This window comes from Oryx dammah, unplaced genomic scaffold, assembly GCF_014754425.2.
Source record: "Oryx dammah isolate SB20612 unplaced genomic scaffold, SCBI_Odam_1.1 HiC_scaffold_4, whole genome shotgun sequence".
Classification (NCBI taxonomy): domain Eukaryota; kingdom Metazoa; phylum Chordata; class Mammalia; order Artiodactyla; family Bovidae; genus Oryx; species Oryx dammah.
In genome coordinates this window covers 61536500-61557264 of record NW_024070188.1, presented here as the reverse complement: position 1 = coordinate 61557264, position 20765 = coordinate 61536500, and the positions used below count along the sequence as shown (strand labels likewise).

Sequence of the window (20765 nt, the reverse complement as noted above, 5' to 3'; positions counted from 1 at the left end):
ATGAAGTGAGCAAATGTATACTTTTTCTTTTTTACTTGTCATTAATACTTTCTCTTCTTGGGCTTTTGCCACAGTTTGTTTGGGGTACATTATCTACAATTTCTTGCCCTCTTGTTTCCTTCTTCAGGCATTTATTCAGTGTCACCTATATGGCAAATGGTGGGCTAAATACTAAAGGTATGGAGCTGATAAAGATGAAGGCACCATCCTTGCCCTCAAGTTCCTCGGGTCTGGTAGAAATTATCGTAGTTCTGGAAGCACCTGGCCAATTGTCAAAGACTAAATTAGTCTGCCACTCCCCTTACTTGGAGAGCATCTATGGTTCTTCAAGTTCAGAATATGATGTCTGTGTGTGTCTGTGTGTCTGTGTGTGTGTGTGTGTGTGTATCTTCAGTTACTCAGTCGTTTCTGATTCTTTGCAACACCAGGGACTATAGCCCACCAGGCTCCTCCATCCGTGGGATTTCCCAGGCAAGAATACTGGAGTGGGTTGCCATCTCCTCCTCCAGGGGATCTTCCTGGCCCAGGGGTTGAACCTGCCTCTCCTGCTTGGCAGGTGGATTCTTTACCACTGAGCCACCTGGGAATTTAAGTATGATGTCTGTGATTAGACATCAACTCTTTGGAGTAAACAAGTAGCTTACCCCTTATCCCTTAAAAATATCTTGGTAACTTGGTAGAATTATCTGTTGCAATTATTTAAATAATATTTATATCTTTCCTGTTGTGTACTTTGGCAAACAAAATGGATTTTTATAGAAAAGGTTATGTTGACATTTTATCTTATTGTAGATGAAACTTCAGTGCAACTGCTTCAGTTTCTTTGTGGAGGTTGATTGATTACAAACTGTTAATAAAAACCAACATGTGTCTGTTCCATTCTTCATGCCTTATTGTCAGTTTTGTAGATGAGTGGTGTTTTCGGTGAATTCTGTTCCCATACATCACATAACTTCACACAGTGTTTGGTTTATATTGATATTTGTAAAATCCATGTCTCTACATTGGATTTGTGTTATCTCAGTATTGGACAGATTTCTTTGTTTTTTGAATGAATATCATTTTCCATAACTGTCATAACTTCATTTCTTCATAATGAAAAAAAAATTATCAGGGATTTTCGATATTCATTGTTGCTGGATGAGCTCCCTCTAAATTTTAAAACCTCCACAGGGTCTTACAAGCCTCTAATGTAGTACAATGGGGCTGCTGAGTCATTAGTTTTTGTTCTATTTGGAATGTGTGAAATGCAAAAAAAAAAAGTCTCAATTGAGTCATTTCTGTCAATATGAATAAGGAGGATGCGGTGTATGTCCCAGATACACATTATCATCAAATATTCTCATTTAGTTGCATTTGTTTTTGCAACAAGAAATGAGCAAGAGTGCTGAATAAATGGTTCATTGTTCTTGTTGTTGCGTCAATTCAAACGTGGCCAGATGTCGCACCATGCCACAAAGTGGGTCTGTTCTGGTGCAGAAGGGTAAATCAGACTCTGCACTGTTTATCAGCATCTCTAGTTACATATGTTGCCATGGTGCGGTGCCTGTGAGTTTGCATAGTGAAGTGACTGCTTCCTAGGTTTGCCTATAAAAGAGTAAAGATACTCATCAGCATCTACCCACATCACTTGCCTGTGTATCACCTTCAAAAACACCCCTCCTGTTTCCCAGCCAGGCACTGTTCCTCCATTCTCTATTTCCTATTCCTGCTCACTGCTCTTGCTTCCTGGAGTCTGTGACTGGGTCTCCATTTCCTGCAGGGTCTGAAGCCGAGGAGACCTGGAACACCTCCACAGGGTCCCTGCGGGGTGCTGCCTCTCTGTCCTGGCTCCCACTAGAACAGCCACACTGACTCTGCTCGTCCTTGGCTCCCTGATGCTTCAGCTACAGATAGAAGTTTCAAAACACAGTCACTCGTGTCACTTTTCTCCCTTAATAGTTAAATAATCATCTCTTGGTACAGGTTAAGGGAAAGTGGGAAAATCTGCATAATTATTAAATTGTGCAGAAAGTGGAGTTTTTAAGATGTGGTTTTAGTTGGATTTGTTTTTTATTAAGATGATAACCCTTTTGAATACATTTCCAGCAGGCTTGTGGGGCCTTACCTTTCATTTACCCAGAATCTGCTGAAGCTAGATTAGTTCACAGCTAGAAGTGCCATCTGGCACTCTTGTGACTTCCCATTGCCTCCATCACAAATTCAAAGCTCTTGGAATCTGAGGAGGCATTGACCTCGGGCTGTTTGTCTTATTTTCACCTGCCCGCCTTCCTACACCCCCTGTTCTGACTGGACAGTCCCTTGATGCACTCTCAACTGTGTGCCTCGGTAGTTTTGCACATGCCGTGCCCCAGCCAGGAGGATTCTCGGCATCCCCCTCACGTATCCGTATTCTCTCCATTCGTCAAAATCTTTATTCAGTGACATTCCCATCTCTACTACCCCCTGTAGTATGGCCTCCCACCTCTGATTCCCTGTAACACTGTATCATTTCTTTGGTTACTAGTCCTCTGTAGTGTATTGATTTTTGAAAACTGATTTGGTCTATTGTTGTAAATGCCTATATTTGCATATTGTCTCCACAAAAGGACAGTGAGGATCTTGGAGGTAGATGCTATGTCCTCAGTTCAGTTCAGATGCTCAGTCATGTCTGACTTTGCGACCCCATGGACTGCAGCACCCCAGGCTTCCCTGTCCATCACCAACTCCCAAAACTTGCTCAAACTCATGTCCATTCAGTCGGTGGTGCCATCCAACTATCTCATCCTGTTTTCCACTTCTCCTCCAGCCTTCAATCTTTCCCAGCATCAGGGTCTTTTCTAATGAGTCAGATCTTTGTGTCAGGTGGCCAAACTACTGGAGCTTCAGCTTCAACCTCAGTCTTTCCAATGAATATTCAGCTTGCAGTCCAAGGGGCTCTCAAGAGTCTTATTCAACACTACAGTTCAAAAGCATCAATTCTTCAGCGCTCAGCTTTATTTATGGTCCAACTCTCATATCCATACATGAGTACTGGAAAAACCATAGCTTTGACTAGACAGACTTTTGTTGGCAAAGTAATGCCTCTGTTTTTTAATATGCTGTCTAGGTGTGTCATAGCTTTTCTTCCAAGGAGTAAGCATCTTTTAATTTCAAGGCTGGAGTCACCATCTGCAGTGATTTTGGAGCCCAAGAAAATAAAATCTGTCACTGTTTCCATTGTTTCCCCATCTATTTGCCATGAAGTGATGGGACTGGATGCCATGATCTTTGTTCTTTGAATATTGAGTTTTAAGCCAGCTTTTTCACTCTCCTTTTTCACTTTCATCAAGAGGCTCTTTAGTTCTTCTCTTTCTGCCGTAAGGGTGGTATCATCTGCATAGCTGAGGTTATTGATACTTCTCCTAGCAATCTTGATTCCAGCTGGTGCTTCATCCAACCTGGCATTTCACATGATGTACTCTGCATATAAGTTAAATAAGCAGAGTGACAATATACAGCCTTGATGTTATGTTGATGTACTCCTTTCCCAACTTGGAACCAGTCTGTTGTTCCATGCCAGATTCTAACTGTTGCTTCTTGACCTGCATACAGATTTCTCAGGAGGCAGGTAAGGTTATGTGATATTCCCATCTCTTGGAGAATTTTCCAGAGTTTATTGTGATCCACACAGTCAAAGCTTTTGGTGTAGTCAATAAAGCAGAAGTAAATGTTTTTCTGGAACTCTCTTGCTTTTTCAATGATGCAGTGGATGTTGGCAATTTGATCTCTGGTTCCTTTGCCTTTTCTAAATCCAGCTTGAATATCTAGAAGTTCTTGGTTACTTATTGTTGAAGCCTGGCTTGAAGAATTTTGAGCATTACTTTGCTAGCGTGTGAGATAAGTGCAGTGGTCCAGTAGTTTGAACATTCTTTGGCATTACCTTTCTTTGGGATTGGAATGAAAACTGACCTTTTCCAGTCTTGTGGCCACTGCCGAGTTTTCCAAACATGGTGGCATATTGAGTGCAGCACTTTCACAGCATCACCTTTTAGGATTTGAAATAGCTCTGCTGGAATTCCGTCACCTCCCCTAACTTTGCATAGTGATGCTTCCTAAGCCCCTCTTGACTTCATACTCCAGGATGTGTGGCTGTAGGTGAGGGACCACACTGTTGTGGTTATCTGAATCATTAAGATCTTTTTTGTATAGTTCTTCTTTGTATTCTTGCCACCTCTTCTTAATATCTTCTGCTTTTGTTAGGTCCATATCATTTCTGTCCTTTATTGAGCCCATCTTTGCATGAAATGTTCCCTTGGTATCTCTAATTATCTTGAAGAGATCTTTAGTCTTTCCCATTCTGTTGTTTTCCTCTATTTCTTTGCATTGATCACTGAGGAAGGCTTTCTTATCTCTCCTTGCTATTCTTTGGAACTCTGTATTCTGATGGGTATATCTTTCCTTTTCTCCTTTGTTTTTCACTTCTCTTATTTTCTCAGCTATTTGGAAGACCTCCTCAGATAACCATATTTCCTTTTTGCATTTCTTTTTCTTGGGGATGGTCTTGATCACTGCCTCATGTATGATGTCCTGATGCTAGGTCCTACAGTCTTTGTATTCTTAGCGCATGGCACAGTGGCCAGCCCATAGGAGTGTCTGTAAATTTTTACTGAAAACATTATGTAACATTTCTGAGCCTGGGAATACAGTGGTTCCATTGACAGTAGCAAGGAGACCGGGTTGGCTCATTCTGTGAGGATGGTTAGTTCAACTTTGACATAGTTTCAAGGGATAGCAGAGATACATGAGCATATATTCCCTAGGGGTGGAAGACTGTTTATAAATGCAAAGCATATTTATAAATCTAGACTGGAAAATGACTGAGGTCAAGATTGTGCTTTAGGCCATAAAGGGGGAGAATATTTCTGCAGGAAGAGAAATTACTGGGGGAAATCAAAATCTCCCTAGAAATTAGAGGTCTAGAAAAGGAAAAAGTTGTAGAGAAGATGTATTGTTCACTTAAGATTTTCCCAATACTGAGTACAAGGTGTCCCATGGAGTAGGGTATTAACTGAGTAAATGTGAAGAAAACTGAAATAAAGTAGAAAATTAAACCTAGGTTTGTCTAGTGCTGACTCCCATGAGCTTTGATCATTCCTACACAACTTCACAAACAATTAGGAGGAATTTAAACTGAAAAGCTCTCCATGTGGAATAATCAGAAAAGTCATTAGAAGTTATGAAATTGCGTTATGACTTTCTTATTCTAATGCAAGTTTTACAAATAATGTTGGATAAAACATTTAATAGCGATGTTACAATATTACAATGTTACAATATAAATGTTACAATATTCCTGGCAGCTCTTTTAGAATAAATTTTAACTGTCAAGTAAATAAGCAAAAGGATTTCATACAGTAGAACATTTTAGGTGAAACACTCTGAATTACCTGAGACTCTCCCAAGAGTTCTCTTTAATCTTTAGATGTGATTTTAAACCAGTAATGTTCTTCAGTTGCCATAGTTGTATTCTGTAGTCAGATTTTCATATAAGATATTTGTGATTCAGGTTCTATGATTCACTGAGAAGGACTCAGAACTTAACATATAGTCATACTTGTGCCTAAGATTTATCTTAGCAAAAAGGAAACAAAGCAAAATCAGACCTTTCCAAGGACACACTGGCAAGCCTGGAATGTTAACTTTCTTTCTGCCCAGGTAGATTGATGCTATGAGACATATGAAATTGCAATGTTCAGCCATTTTTTACTACAAAAAAAAACAAACCCACAATTGTCTGCAGTTCAGCCTCTAGTTCTGTCTTCTGGTTTACTCCCCAAAGGTATGTGTGTAGCCTGGGGACTTGATTGCACAAAGTCCAACCCATACTGAGCGGAGCTAAAGTTTTGCTGTTTCCCAGCCCATATGCCATGCTTGATTTAAAACAGTGACAGAAATACATTATTTTTGTGGGGGTTAAGATCACCTGTGATTCAGTGAGTTTAAGCTTAACATGGTCCCTAAAGTTGTAGTCGTAAATGTCTTAGTAAACATTTTGACGAAATTAAGCATTTGCTGGACCAGTTTTCTTCATCACATGAGAGAAGGCACTTCAACCAGCCTCTGCAGCCAAACATAGACACAAAGCAGTGAGAACCCCATGACCTTCATGGAAAGACTTTGCAAGGAGTGTGTTAGTAGTGAATCATAGAGGAGGTCGATTGTAGACACACATTTGTGGCACTTCCTGAAGCTGCAGAATTTTTTACTAAATGAAAGCTCGGAATGTCTGCTGCCTGCATCTTCTATTGCAGAGTGATTTAGAGACAGAGTCTCAGACCACAAGGGTGCTTCTCTCCATCCTTCCTCTTCTCTTTAACACTTTTACATGTGATGCTAATGGAATAAAGCTTTCAAGCTAGCAGGAAGATCAATAAAAATTTTATAAGGCTACCAAAGTCTTATTGAGCATCATAGTATATGGCTCAGTTTTCTCTTCTGAAAAATGAAAGAGGTTCAAATAAATAATACTGGAAATGTCATCTGGGTCATTTTAAAACTGGTATTTTAATGGTAATTTTTAAAAGAGGGTATGTGATCCTACCTGCTAGTTACCTAGGATTTCCAGATTTTTAAATGTTGAAATCTTAAAATGGATAAATTCCTATTTTCATTCTTTTCTCAAACAGTGAAATTCCCTGCCATTTGTTTGAAAAAACAAACAAACACCCAACCCTCTCAGAAGCTACTATTTTCTTGCTATTATAAGTGAGTTTTTTTTTTTTTCTTTTTTGATGACTTATCCTTACTTTTGGCAACTTGAAAGGTATTACATCTCAGAAAACTGTCATCTCTCTAAGCCCCAGAAAGACTGATGATTAAGTCAGGAAACTAGAAACTGTACTCTAAGTCCTACCTTCCTGTAGCCCCCAGGAGGTGTGATTGTAGCTGAGCTGCAAACCTCTGAAGCCAGCAGCAGAGCCAGGCTCTGCTCCATAGGACTGCTGTCACCAACTTGACTAAGTTTGCTTTCCCTGTTAGCATTAAGCAAGCAAAGCCCAGAGGAACTAACTGGAAACCTGCCTTCCCACACTGGTGTAGGAGTAGGGGGAGGGCCAGAAAACCTGCCACTGCTTATTGAGCCTTTCAGTGGGCCCGGCAGTCTCATTTAATTTTCACAACCCTGAAAGTGTTTTCCTGCCTTGCAGATGGGGAGATTATGACTGAGAGGTTGAGTGATGTGCTGTGGGTTCACAGCTCATAACTGGCAGAGCCTGGTCAGCTGACTCCAAAGTGCACACCACCTCCACTACAACCTCAACACACAGCTCTACACCTGGGAGTGTGGGAGGCCCAGGACCTTGAGGAAGAGCATGAATGTTGAGAGAAGGAGGGCTGAATGTTTGCTAAACACCTCCTGTGGGCCATGTTCTATAATAGATTCTTAACATAGATCTTTTCAAGTAATCCCCCCAGTGGCATTTCAGTTAGGCCATTTCACCCTCATATTACCTACTCAGAGAAGTCAAGAAACTCTGACAGTCACTCAGCTAGTAAGTAGCAGGGCTCCCAGAGGCTTCTCTGGTGGTGCACATGATAAAGAATCTGCCTGCAGGGACTTCTCTGGTGGTCCAGTGGTTAAGACTTCATCTTCCAATGCAGGGGATGCAGGTTCAATTCCTGGTCAGGGAGCTAAGATCCCACATGCCTTCAGGCCAAAAAACCAAAATATATAAGACAGAAGCAATATTGTAACAAATTCAATACAGACTTTAAAAAAAAAAAAAAGAATCTGCCTGCGATGCAGGAGACAGGAGAGACACCAGTTCACTCCCTGAGCCAGGAAGATCTCCTGGAGAAGGGAATGGCAACCCACTCCAGTATTCTGACCTGGAGAATTCCATGGACAGAGGAGCCTGGCAGGCTACAGTCCATGGGATCACGAAGAGTCAAACATAACTGAGCAACTAAGCACACACACATAATCTTGGCTAAAACAGACTGACTTTCAGTTTACCTTTATTTTAGTAAATTTAGCCTATCAGTTTTATATGAACATGCAGCAGCAACACATTTTAAGATCAATTTTATATTTGTTTTGTTATGAATAGGACTCAGAAGGATTTTGTGATAGAAATGAATTCCTGAGATCCAGATGATAAGAAAGTGGGCAGATAGATCCAACTCGACTGGGTCTAATAAAAATCAGATATATTGATAGGTAAATTGGAATTCAGGTAACCAGACCTCCAGACTTCCAGTATAATTGAAATTTATATTTTACATTTGAATTTCAAGACAAAGCAAATTACAACCTAAAAAAAGGAGGAGAGGGATTACCCAGGAATTATTTGGAAAAGTCACTTGCACCAAATACGTCTTCTTTTGAATCTCCTCCATGGTCTACTGCAACATAATATTTAGCTACGATTGATATCTGTTGTCCGGGCCTGAGGGCATTGCAGATAATCAACAGAGATAGATTAAATTATGTCAAATATGCTAAGGTAAGAAAGAAATGAATGCATATGAAATACAGTCTAAACAAATAGTCCTAATTATCTTTCAGTAAAGTAAAAATGATAAATAGAAGCTCGCTTAAACAGCTTACTAGTTAAGGCTTTATTTGCTATGTGCTAGAGGTGGCTGTATAATAAAAAGAAAATAATCACAGTATTCCCAATCTGTGTGCACTCCTTTTTGTTTATCTTCTTTATGAGCAGTTTTGAGAATATCTTGCAAAAGATAGGAGAAAGTTGTTCTATCCATATTAAGCACCAGAGTTCCAATTAAGTCAATTTTTGGTCTTTAGGGGCTGCCTCTAATATTGTGAGGCTGTAGGCCAATATGAACTAGTGTGGCCTTTACCTGCCACATAGTGATAACTGGCAACTTGGTTTTGGCAAGTAGGATGAGAGTGTTATAGCAACCAGTGTTTATGTTTGAACCTGTTATTTAAAGCCAACAAATTGTTTGAAACTGGGCAGTTAAACAGTGTTAAAAATACAGCATAGGATGCTTTCTGCTGTTCAGTCTGTGGTTTCCTATGCTAGCTAATACTATATGTAATTGAGAGGCACCCATAAAAATTTGGTATATTCTTTGTTCAGAGCTTAAAGGTAAAGGTTTAGCAAATTTAATAACTTTTTAAAGTACATCTGGGTACCATTTTAAAATTTAGTCTTTCCTAAAGTATAACTGTCTTACTCTTTGAGGTTCAAAAACCCTGAACTACTGAATCTCATTTTCTAGTTATTCTCCATTTCCCTCAGCCTAGTGGAGGAGATAATAAATGTGCAATGTGTCAGAGGATAAGGGCTACAAACAAGGCAGAGTAAGGAGGAGAGATGAGTGACGCAGGTGCTATTTTAGATAGATCAAGAGGACTCTAATATCACATTTGAACAGAGACTCAGTGGAAATGAACGACAGACTCGTGTTAACATCTGGGAGAAGAACATTTCAGGTACATGCAAAGGCTCTGAGATGGACGAAGTCAGTATGTAAGATCTGAGCAGAGTAATTAAGAGGTTAAGTGGTACAAGGTAAAGGCCAAACCATATAGTACCCTCTAGGCCGTGGACAGCCCTTGAATTTTTCTCTGAGTGGGATGGTGGCTGTTAGAGGAGTGACATGACTTAGGATTTAATGGGATCACTCTGGCTGCTGAGATGAGTGGAGACTGAAAATCTGTGGTAGGATCTGGTAGACTGGTTAAGAGGACATTCCAGTCACAGAGGGAAGAGAGGATCAGAAAGGTAGTGATAGAGGTGATGATTTTTTAAGGTAGAGCTGAAAGAACTTACTACTGAATCAAACTTGGGGAGAGATTGGAGGAGAGAAGTCAAAGTTGATTCCAAGGCTCCAGGCCTAATCTACTGGAAGAATGGAATTGCTTGAATGAATGGGGAAGACTGTGGGTGAAACAGATCTTCAGGCAGAGGGTAGGAGGCAGGGAAAATCAAGAGTTTGGTTTTTGACACCACTTAATGAGAAGCAGCAAAATACTTTAAATATCTTTTGAAAAATATATTATTAAAGCAAAATGTGTAAAGAACAGTTTACCTGGAGGACTTTATACTTTATATAACCAGGGAGTTGCCTGATATTTCTGCCCTTTGGTCACTTCCTAGAATACATTTGCCTTAGTCTCTTGAATGATCTTTGTTACTGAACATTTGTTAGAGGCTTTTCCAAAATCCAGTAAATTATATCCCTCGTTCCCTTTTGGTGACCTGCTTGGTTATGTTCTTGGAATTTTTTGGTTCTAAATGCATGACCTTTGTAAGAACAAAGATCAGATGCTCTAGATCCCAGTCTTATTTCTTCGTGGTTGCTTTATGTATAAACTGGAGCAGCCAGGGTGAATGACTTCATGGACCCTGAACACACCACTGCTGTAGAGTTGGTCAGTTGAGCTGAGGCTATTGATTCTTGGGTGTGTTCTTCCCACTGAATGTTATGCTCATTGAGGGTAGGAGTTATCAGCTGCTTAATCTTTGTATTTCCTGGGTCTAGCCTAGTACTTGATACAAAGGTTGAAGCAAATTTTGAATATGTGAATGTTTCTGAATAAATTTTGAGAAACTAAATATGTCTTTTCTCTTTTATCTCATCTGTGTAGTACCTGATGGCAACAAAGTACAAGATAAGAAAACCGCTGCCTCCCACCGGCCCTCCACTACTGTTTCAGGACAAAATAGCAACCACTCAGGAAATAAACCAGGTACTGTGCATTGCCTTTGCTGTGGAAAAAGGAGGGTAATTCCAAAGGTCTTAGGCCTGCTAGAATTTAGGAGAGCTTGGTTTCAGTCCTGCCATCAAGACACACATTTAGACAGATTTCTAGAAGTCAGAAAACCTCTCACACCTTGATTTTCTTTCTTTAAAATGGAGATTCAAAGCTAAGCCCTACTCACCTCTCAGAATCATTTTGACAGGCAAGATGGTATCTGTGAGTGCACTGTTAACTGTCAAGCAGTGTGCGAGAGGTAATAATTTTTCCATTCTGCCTGAAATGATAGAAATGACACAGTTTTTTGTACCTGTATGCCCAACATTAGTGCATATCTCTTTTGTGACTTTTTCAAAACCCACTTAAGGAAATAATTACACGCAGCAATACTGGTATAGAATTACGTTTTTGTTCTCTGTTGCCTGCAATGATTGTACACCTACACAGTAATTTCATTTAATAGCCTGTGATTCATGGTCTGTTCCATTCAGTGATACAAAGAAGCAAACACTCTGTAAACAAACTACAAACAATGGAGTAAACAATTGAGTAGCTTCCGGGTATCCAGCAGCCATGATATGGTCTTTGGGAGAGACTAACTTACAGTATGATGACCAGAGATAGCCAAAGGAAAGAAAAGACAAACCGAACACCTCTTGAGGTTCTTGGAAGCCTATCTCATGCTGCGTCCAAGGCCAGAGTCACTCAAGAACAGTGCATCAGTGGGACTCAAGATGGAAATAACTGTATCTAGCCCCATAGAAAACATTCCCTGTCCTGCCTAGTCTTGTGGGGCCTTTTTTCCTATGTGGAGGAGGTCTTGAACAGAGCAGATAAGTCTGCCTTGCCATTCAGATGATGTATAACAGGTACAGTTACAAGTACTGCATTTGCTACCATTAGTAGCAAATGATGTATAGTTCCAGTGGAGTTTTAATTCACAGGCCGAGATTTTCCCCGTTTAGTCAGTTTACATTTTCATTCATTTATCCGTCCACATATCCACCCAAAGCCCAGCCAACATGTAATGTTTCTTGAGTAATTGCCCAATGTTGGGGGACTCTGAGAGATACTGTGTGAGCAAAGCAACAGGGCCGCTGTCCTCACAGGGCTTATTCTAGTGGACTTTCTTACCCTGTACTCCAGTGGGCATCCTTGTAGAAGTAGAAGCTGTTTAGCATGAAAATCCCCTTTGTTTTATCATGAGAATTGAACATAGCTAAATGGTTTATACTGATTTTCCCTTTTCCATCAACCATCATTTCTAATTCCTCTCATTCTTTATTGTGCAGTTTATACTTTTATATCCTGATAATTTGTTTATTCATCTGGTAATAGCACTATGTAGGTACTAGGAATATATTATTGAAAGACAATCCTACTCTCTGCTGCTGCTGCTGCTAAGTCGCTTCAGTCGTGTCCGACTCTGTGCGACCCCGTAGACAGCAGCCCACCAGGCTCTTCTGTCCCTGCGATTCTCCAGGCAAGAATACTGGACTAGGTTGCCATTTCCTTCTCCAGTCCTACTCTCTAGCTGACAAGTATAGTGGAAAAAATCAGTATATGAATAGATCATTCTAACATAGTATTTCCATTCTGAGAAGAGAGATATGCAGAGTGCATAGAAATATAGAGGCCAAAAGAAAAATCTTTTCTACCCCAATTGACTCTCTTCATAGAACTATTTGATTTATATTGCTAGAGTCAAGTTCAGTGAGGAGATGTTTCATTTCAGATTGTGTCTTTTAAGTATATTTGTGTCTGCTTTCTTGTATATACACATAAGCACAGATATATCAAAGACTCTTATTTTTAAAACCACCATGTTATTTTCCTGAGTATCTCTGAAGATGATATCAGAGGTTCCATGTTGGAGTTACAGGTTTGAGTAAAACCTTTTGATTTTATGGGATATGAGTCATGGGAATGTCTGTCTAAAGCTTTTTTTTTTTTAATTTTCTTACTTCAGGAACTTGAAAAGAAGTACATGATGCTCTTTGGGGGATATTTTGAGTATTGCCCTAACCAAATGCAAATATCCTGACAGTAGTTGTTCAGATAGGAGTCAAGGTATAGTGAGTTCTTATAAAAAGCCTTGTCACAGTGAATTTATTTTTCTTGATCTTTGAGGGTCACTCTTTAGTTCCAATTTTTTCAGGATTGTATATGTTTTCACATGTAACCACAGGCTATTATCAGCATGCCCTTGCACTCTCAAAAGTACCCTGGTTTTGGTGGTCCCTTTACTTTTCAGTTATCACAGGTAGAAGGTTGGATGCAGAGTGTAGCTGCAAGTGTGTCTCCGCTGAAATCCTATTTCTCTTAAAAACTTTTCCTTCTAAGAATTAAGTAACAATTCTATTCTAACTGTTAGATCTATTGAGAAACAGTGTGAAATATTCATGATGTCAAACTATTTTCTATACCTTCATTTTGTTCCAGAAAAAAAGTGATAGGATAGAAATGAGGCAGAGAAAAAAAAATTTCAGAAAATTTGCTATTTACTTGGAATTATTCAATTGTATTTTTTTCTGAAATCCTACCTTTAAAGGTCATTTTTAATCAGTTTTTAATTATTAAACCTTAGAATTATAATCACTAGTATTTATTAACACCTTTTAAAAAATCTGTTGTCTTAAATACAAGTTTGGTATGAGTTTGCCCTCATAGTGAATGTTAATTCCATTAATACTTAGGAGTGTATAGGCTCCAAATGTTAGCCAAGGTTGCTGGCTCATTTGTTCTTTCATTCATTTAATAAATATTTGTTGAATATCCTCCTTTCTGCCAGGTATAGTCCTAGGCTTTGGGAATATAGCAATGAATAAAACTGACCAGGCTCTGCTCCTCCCTACCCATATTCACAGCCATCTTTAATCTGCCACAGGGTGTTTATTAACATTCTGGTACCAAAGTGACCTTCTTATTAATGTGACCAGAAGGATGGAAACAGAATTCAAACTGAATACCTTTTTCACTCCACAGTGTTTTTTAGTGGCAGGTCCTGAAACCGACCAAAATCGTCTAGTATATGATAGTCATTATGCACGTTATATTTTAGAAATGTGTTATATTTGTTCTTTACTTTCTCAAATAGAATTCTAAATAAATAGTGGTTGAGATCAGTGCGGAAGCAATAAAGGTGGCCAGGGAGAATTATTGAACTCATAAGCGTTGGCCTTATTTATAGTGTTTATTGATATATCTTGATAGCACTATATACAACCTGGTTTCTGAGATACTGGTGTTACCAGACAGGATACAGTTTATTACATGTAGAAGAGTGTAATTTTCATATGGAGTGATATCATAGAAATCAGAGGTGAACTATGCCCTTTCTTTATGCATCTGAAAGGCAGATGTTCCACTGCATAACTGAGTGTTGTCTCATGACAGCAGGAACACCAGGTATTGACTTGGGGCTCTCAGGGTTGGTTGGGGTGGAAGAGGGTAGGTGAGGATGACTATGTTGTTATTAAAACCTCCTTTTGAAAATTTTTGTCAAAATTTGTGTGAAATTTGTAGAAATGTGCATACTCGGTATTCTATGAGCAGAATTTTACTTCATTGTGTCTACTTATAGACTTTCTATAATGAGCCCATGTAACTTTTATAAATAAGTTATTTATATTATTTTAGTTACTATGGTTTTCAAGTTTCATAAGTGCAAAGTTTTCATAAGGGAGTAAAACCTCACTATTAAAGGACTTTTTTAAAGCAGTAAGTAATTGCTAGAAGTCTTGCTTCTAACTTCATTTTGGCTTGAGTTCTTAGATCATTTTTTTCTTCAAAATATCATTTCGATAGGGCTGTCATTTCCAAAAACAAATGACAGCAAAGCTCCCCTGTCTGTGACCCTTAACAAAGTGCCTAAGGGGGCTCTGCGTGCCTCTTTTCTAGGGTCAGAAGAAAACCTTTTGGGACTAAAGGCTATATTTTTCTACATAAAAAATATTTGAAACCTCATAAATGATTAGCAAATGGAGGAAATAATTATCATAATGAATATGAGCTAGTTAGGGGTTCATATTATCAATTAGGAAAAAAAATACCTTAAAGCAAAGGAAAAACACAAAATATCATCTCCTGGTCCTGCCCATGACCCCACTGCCAGGTTTTTGCAGCTTCTAATGCACTTTCATACAGTTTTATTCTCTTAAATGTACAAATTCTGTAACATTTAGGAGGCATTTGGGATGCAAGGCCTTTAAATCTGTTGAAGTACTACTATGTTATCTCTAAAGTATTATTCCAGTAGGTTTTTCTTTTTAATGTGAGATTTTAAATTGTTAATTTAATAGCAGGGAAAATAATGCTGATGTTAAGTGTAATTATTATCATCATCATCGTTATCATCACTATGCTTTTGTTTTTATTTAGCAACAGCAGAGTGAGCATATTTTTATAGACCTTTGCTGGAAAGCCATTAGTGGCATCTCACTCACAGCATAATCCAAAGTCCTCACCAGGACCCTAGCCTCTGGCCTCATCGCTTAAATGATCTCACTCTGCTCCAGTGGCTCAGATCTTCATGTCGTTTCTTGAACATCTTGGGTACTTGCAACCTCAGGGCCTTTGCACTTGCTTTTCACCTCTTGGGATGTCTGCACAGACAGCTCCCTTATTTCCATCAAGTTTTTACACATAAAAGCTACCATCTAACTTAGAATTCCCTTGGCACCTATCCAAAATGCCCAGCCTTCCATTCCTGCCATTTCACAGTCCGTTTGTTGCTTTGTTGTCTCCTTAGCATTTATCTCAGTCTAACATTCCCAGGTGGGTCAGTGGTAAAGAACCCTCCTGCCAGTGCAGGAGATGTGGGTTCAATCCCTGGATCGGGAAGATCCCCTGGAAAAGGAAATGGCAACCCACTCCAGTGTTCTTGCCTGGGAAATCCCATGGACAGAGGAGCCTGCCAGGCTCCAGGCCACGGGGTTGCAAAAGAGTCTGACACAACTTAGCCATTAAAGCAACAACATTCTATGTTCGTGCATGCTAAGTCGTCTTTGTCTGGTCTAACTCTGCACCCCATGGATTGTAGCCTGCCAGGCTCCTCTGTCTATGGAATTCTCCAGGCAAGAATACTGGAGTGGGTTGCCATTTCCTTCTCCAGAACATTCTATATGTTGCCCCCTTTTCCATTCTGTGTATTTTACATATGTTTTCCCTAAACAAGCTTTATTTGAGCAGAGATTTCTGTCTTTTTTGTTGATAGCTCTCCTTTCAGCACATAAAACACTGCCTGATCACAGTAGATATTTAGTGTATTCAATGAATGCAGATATTTACTGAGATTTATCAAGTGCTAGGCACTGTACTAATGCTGTTATAAGCACCATTTTATTTAATCCATATGGTGATGTTAGATAGGGTCTATTTTATCCTCATAGACAACCAGTAAAAACCCATGAAACCAATGTCACAGCTTAAGACTTAGAGAGCTGGGTGAGTAACTCGGCCAAGTCTCATAGCAAGTGAGCGTGACAGAACCAGAAGTGATTTCATGCCTGTCTGATTTCAAAGCTGGGCTCTTCATGTCTAACTGGTGACCGACCATCTATTTAGTAGAATAAATTCACTTAGGATTCTATTTGTTGTTAAGGAGCAGACTTTTTTAAATTTTATTTTCTTATTTTTTATTTGGCTGTGCTCTGACTTTTCTCTAGTTGTGGCGAGCGGGGACTACTCTCTAGCTGCAGGGCACAGACTTCAGGGCACACAGCCTTCAGTAGTTGGGGCGTGTGGGCTCAGTAATTGGGGCTCCCGAGCTCTAGAGCACAGTCTCAGTAGTTGTGGCGCATGGGTGTGGTTACTCCATAGCATGTGGGATCTCTCAAACCAGGGATCAAACCAGGGATCAAACCTGTGTCTCCTGCGTTGGCAGGTGGATTCTTTACCACTAAGCCACCAGGGATGTCCCAGGAGACTTTTTAAAACATAAAAATAATAAAAGTTCAGTAGTTTAGGAACATAAAACCTCATGAATAGTGTTTGATGAAAATAAGCCAAAGGCACAGTTAGGTTTTTACATAATTTGTTTTGGCTGAGTGTCTTTTTCTTTTATTTATTTTATTTTTTTGAGTCTTATTGAGATGTAATTAACCTACAGCATCGATTATACTGTAAGTTTAAAGTGTACAGCATAATGACTTGACTTGTATTATGACATATTTATTCCAATATATTTAGTTTACATCCAGCATCTTATATAGATACAAAAAAAATGATTTTTTTCCCTTGTGATGAGAACTCATAGAATCTAACCTCATATATAATATTTTTAAATTGAAGAAACTACTGGGAAATTCTCAGGAAAATTATAATAAAGTACATCACTACAAGTATGGTCATAATTGTTGTAATATTACTATAGGTATGATGTAGTAATAATTAATTCATCAGATGTACCAGACAGATATTTATCAGTGTATATCATTTTTATAAATCTGCTCCTCTTACGTCTCCCATCTCCTTTTCAGACCCGCCACCTGTGCTGCGTGTTGATGACCGGCAGAGGCTCGCGAGGGAGCGGCGTGAGGAGCGAGAGAAGCAGCTAGGTATGTCCCTTTCAAAGACACTGTTGTTGAAATGTTACTTTTTCCCCCTAGGATAATGGACACTTAACACTGAGGAAATGGACATTGCTATAATAGCCATGCTCTCTTGCATGCTTTTATGAGTTTTGCTGATGGATTGGGAGACAGAATTTAGTATGTGATATTGTACTTTGGAAGGAATGATGCTAAAGCTGAAACTCCAGTACTCTGGCCACCTCATGTGAAGAGTTAACTCATTGGAAAAGACTCTGATGCTGGGAGGGATTGGAGGCAGTAGGAGAAGGGGACGACCGAGGATGAGATGGCTGGATGGCATCACTGATTCAATGGATGTGAGTTTGAACTCTGGGAGTTGGTGATGGACGGGGAGGCCTGGTGTGCTGTGATTCATGGGGTCGTAAAGAGTCGGACATGACTGAGAAACTGAACAGAACTGAACTGATAAACATAGAACCAAATTTTCACCCACAATGAAGTCCAGCCCAGGATTAGGGAGATTTTCATTTCTTGGTGTAATGACAGTTTCATCTGACACTGGAGGAATATATGTATGAGAGGCGTGATGGCTCAGCTTACATTTTACGACTTAAAAAATACCAGGAGAGTAATCATAGGGTTCTTTTTATGTGCCCAGTTATGAGACTGTTTAGTGCTAGGGCACTCACTGCTTTCCACGTTAAAAGAACACTGCTGCTGAATTTTATAGACAGATGCTACCAGTATGCTGCCAGGAAAAACACAAGACCTGAGCTGCGATGTCTGACTTTTCTTTTGTTACCCAAGGCCCTTGCAAAAGTTTAGCAATTGCAGTATTTGCCACACGATCAGCTAGAAAGCTGGGTCATGGGACTAGCTGATCAGGAAGCCAAGATCCAAGCACTCAGCAATCATCCTCTAGACCACTGAACAAGGATGTTGGTGCCAGCTCCTCCTTTGCTTGAATGTCCATTTATGCGAAGTTTGCCAAGACAGTATATTCTCTTTATGTGCCTTGGAAAGATGAAATGTCTGGTCATGTGTCTCAGTGTTTCCAGGGTGTCTGATATTTTAAAACCAGAACTGACTTAGGTTGTCACAATCTTTCCAGTGGATGACTTATAACTTTTCTAAAGTTCTACTGCATTTTATAAGAGTTAGTGTTTCAGTTGGAGAACCCAGCCCCATATCCCATCTCTGATTATTTGTATTCAAGAACCCAGATTTGTGAAGTTCATTGGAAGCTGGTTTTCAAAAGTCTGTTGACATTGTTTACATTCTTCTGTCACGCAAGTGTATGTTCCTTGGTTCTTTGTCTCGTCACAACAAAGATTTGGAGTGATGGACATTAAAGCCCCTTCTGCATGTCACAGCTCTCAGGTCTTGGATAGACCGTGTTCTAGCTCTCAGGTCTCAAAGGGACCATGTTATAGCTCTTAGACAAATCAGTGTTACAGCTCAGTGTTACAGCTCTATTTTATTTAGAAGATAGCAGGAAAATCCATCTTCGAGGCGTGAGGGCACGTAGATCCAAAGACGTGGAGGGATGGGGGGGAGAGCTAGCTTTGGCTCCTCTATTTATGTTTATCTCTCCCTGGGCCTGTCCTATGTAAATGGGGCCAGCCAGGAGTGTTGTTTGTTTTACCTGAGGTCCTCACTCCGGTCCTAGGACCTTCTTTTGTTCTATTTTCGCAGGCTTTTCCCTTCCTTGTCTTTTAGCCACCACCGTTTTGGACTCCTTTTCCCTATTCTGCCTACCTAACACTTTGAACACAGGCCTCTTTCTCTCCCTTGCCATCATGGTCATGTGAGGTCATTTCTTCTGCTGACAAGGTTTTTCCAACAGAAATTTCAATGACTTTACTGGACGTTAACAAGCCGCATTTCTCTGTGTTTCAAGTTTGCCCCTACGCTTGAAGTTCCCCACCTCTGGGAGGTCTCCTTCCAGCTGGTAGGTTACTGGAGAACAGGGCTACCTGGGGCATGTTCCACTCCTCTCTGCTTGGAGTGCTGTGCAGTCTGGATTTTTCCCTTTTATGAACTGTGCCTACTGCTCCCCAGGCAAGGTCAATTTGACAAGTGGATCAGAACTGAGAGGGAAAGAAAAGCAGAGCTACAGAAGCAAGAAGAGATTCCAGATGAGCATAAGGCAGCAGACTGCTGCTCCAGGGTGGTTGGTATTTACACTCTGGTTTTGAATCCATCCAAACAGGGAAAAGCACTCTCCCCTCTCCACCCCATCACTGTTGGGTTAGGCTCCACCCTATTAAATGTCTCCTTAGCATTGCAATGTGGATTCATAGCTGCCTGAGTTAAAGGAGCTCCATAGGGTGAGGAGACTATTCCTTTATGATTTAAATCCCATGAAGAATTAGCTTTTACACCTTAACTTGGGTCTTTCCATTTGGGTTTCTTTATCTTTCAAATCCAGGTGTTACTAGTTTTATCATGGAAAGCATGATTATGCTGGTCACACAATAATGATTTTCCTTCTTATGCTATAAAGTTGTATAGCTCTGAGTCTGCAGATTCTCTCTGTAAGTTGCCTTGCTTTATCTGTTAAGTGGCTGGGTTTCTTCTTAATATATAACCTCATATTTTAAATCATATTTCAGACCATACATCAATGGTGTAGAACATGCATCATTAATTTATATATTTTAAAACTGCTGTTTGCCAGGCATATAGCATATTTGTTATATGCTAAAAAGATGAATAAAAGTTAAGTCTAGTGGGAGGTGGGAGAGGGTAGATTAACACACACGGCAATTCTAATAGAGGATGGTATTGAAGGATTGCACACATGGGGCATTGAGAACCCACAGAAGAACCTAACCCAGCCTGGGGTTGTCAAGGACCACCTGAGCTTCCAGCTAGAGGATGAACAGAGTCATCCAGGGAACTAGAAGAGATGGGAACTGCAGAGCAGTGGTGCAGGGACACGTGGCAAAAAGGGATTTGGTAACAGACCCAATATCTGTTCATCATCAGATTAATAATGGGTCAAAGTAAAGTTCAAATTATTATATTATCCTGTGGTCACAACTTATTTGGTGAGCTAGTAGCTCAGACAATAAAGCATCTGCCTTCAATGCGGGAGACCCAAGTTCGATCCCTGGGTTGGGAAGATCCCCTGGAGAAGGAAATGGCAACCAACTCCAGTATTCTTGCCTGGAAAATTCCATGGACAGAGGAGCCTGGCAGGCTACAGTCCATGGGGTTGTAAAGAGTCATACACAACTGAACGACTAGCACACCCAGCATATTCTAGGCTTTGTTTTTCTTCCTTCTTACCCCTGCTGTATTTAATACTACAGGTTCCTTAATTTTGATCTCTTTTCTTGTTGTTGACAGTCATAGTTTTAATGAAGTAGCATTTTATTTACTGTATTTATATTTTATTTTACTCTGCACTTTTATTTTTATGTTCTTATTTTTTCTGCATTAATTGTATTTTCTTTTAAAATTTTAAACCAATGTCTTTTGGCATGTTCTTTTCCACTTAAGTTCTGTGAGTAGAAATTAATCTTCAGAAATAC

The 20765-nt window shown here is 39.8% G+C and overlaps 1 protein-coding gene across 9 annotated transcripts in view; it reads left to right on the top strand.

Moving 5' to 3' along the window:
* Positions 1–20765, top strand: part of MAP7 (microtubule associated protein 7) — a 177535-nt gene that overhangs the window by 106970 nt on the left and 49800 nt on the right. For all 9 annotated transcript variants that reach the window (XM_040239306.1, XM_040239302.1, XM_040239301.1 and 6 more), the window contains exons 2-3: positions 10583–10684; positions 17173–17250. In XM_040239306.1, the coding sequence (XP_040095240.1) occupies positions 10583–10684; positions 17173–17250 (180 nt within the window). The remainder of the gene's footprint in view (positions 1–10582; positions 10685–17172; positions 17251–20765) is intronic.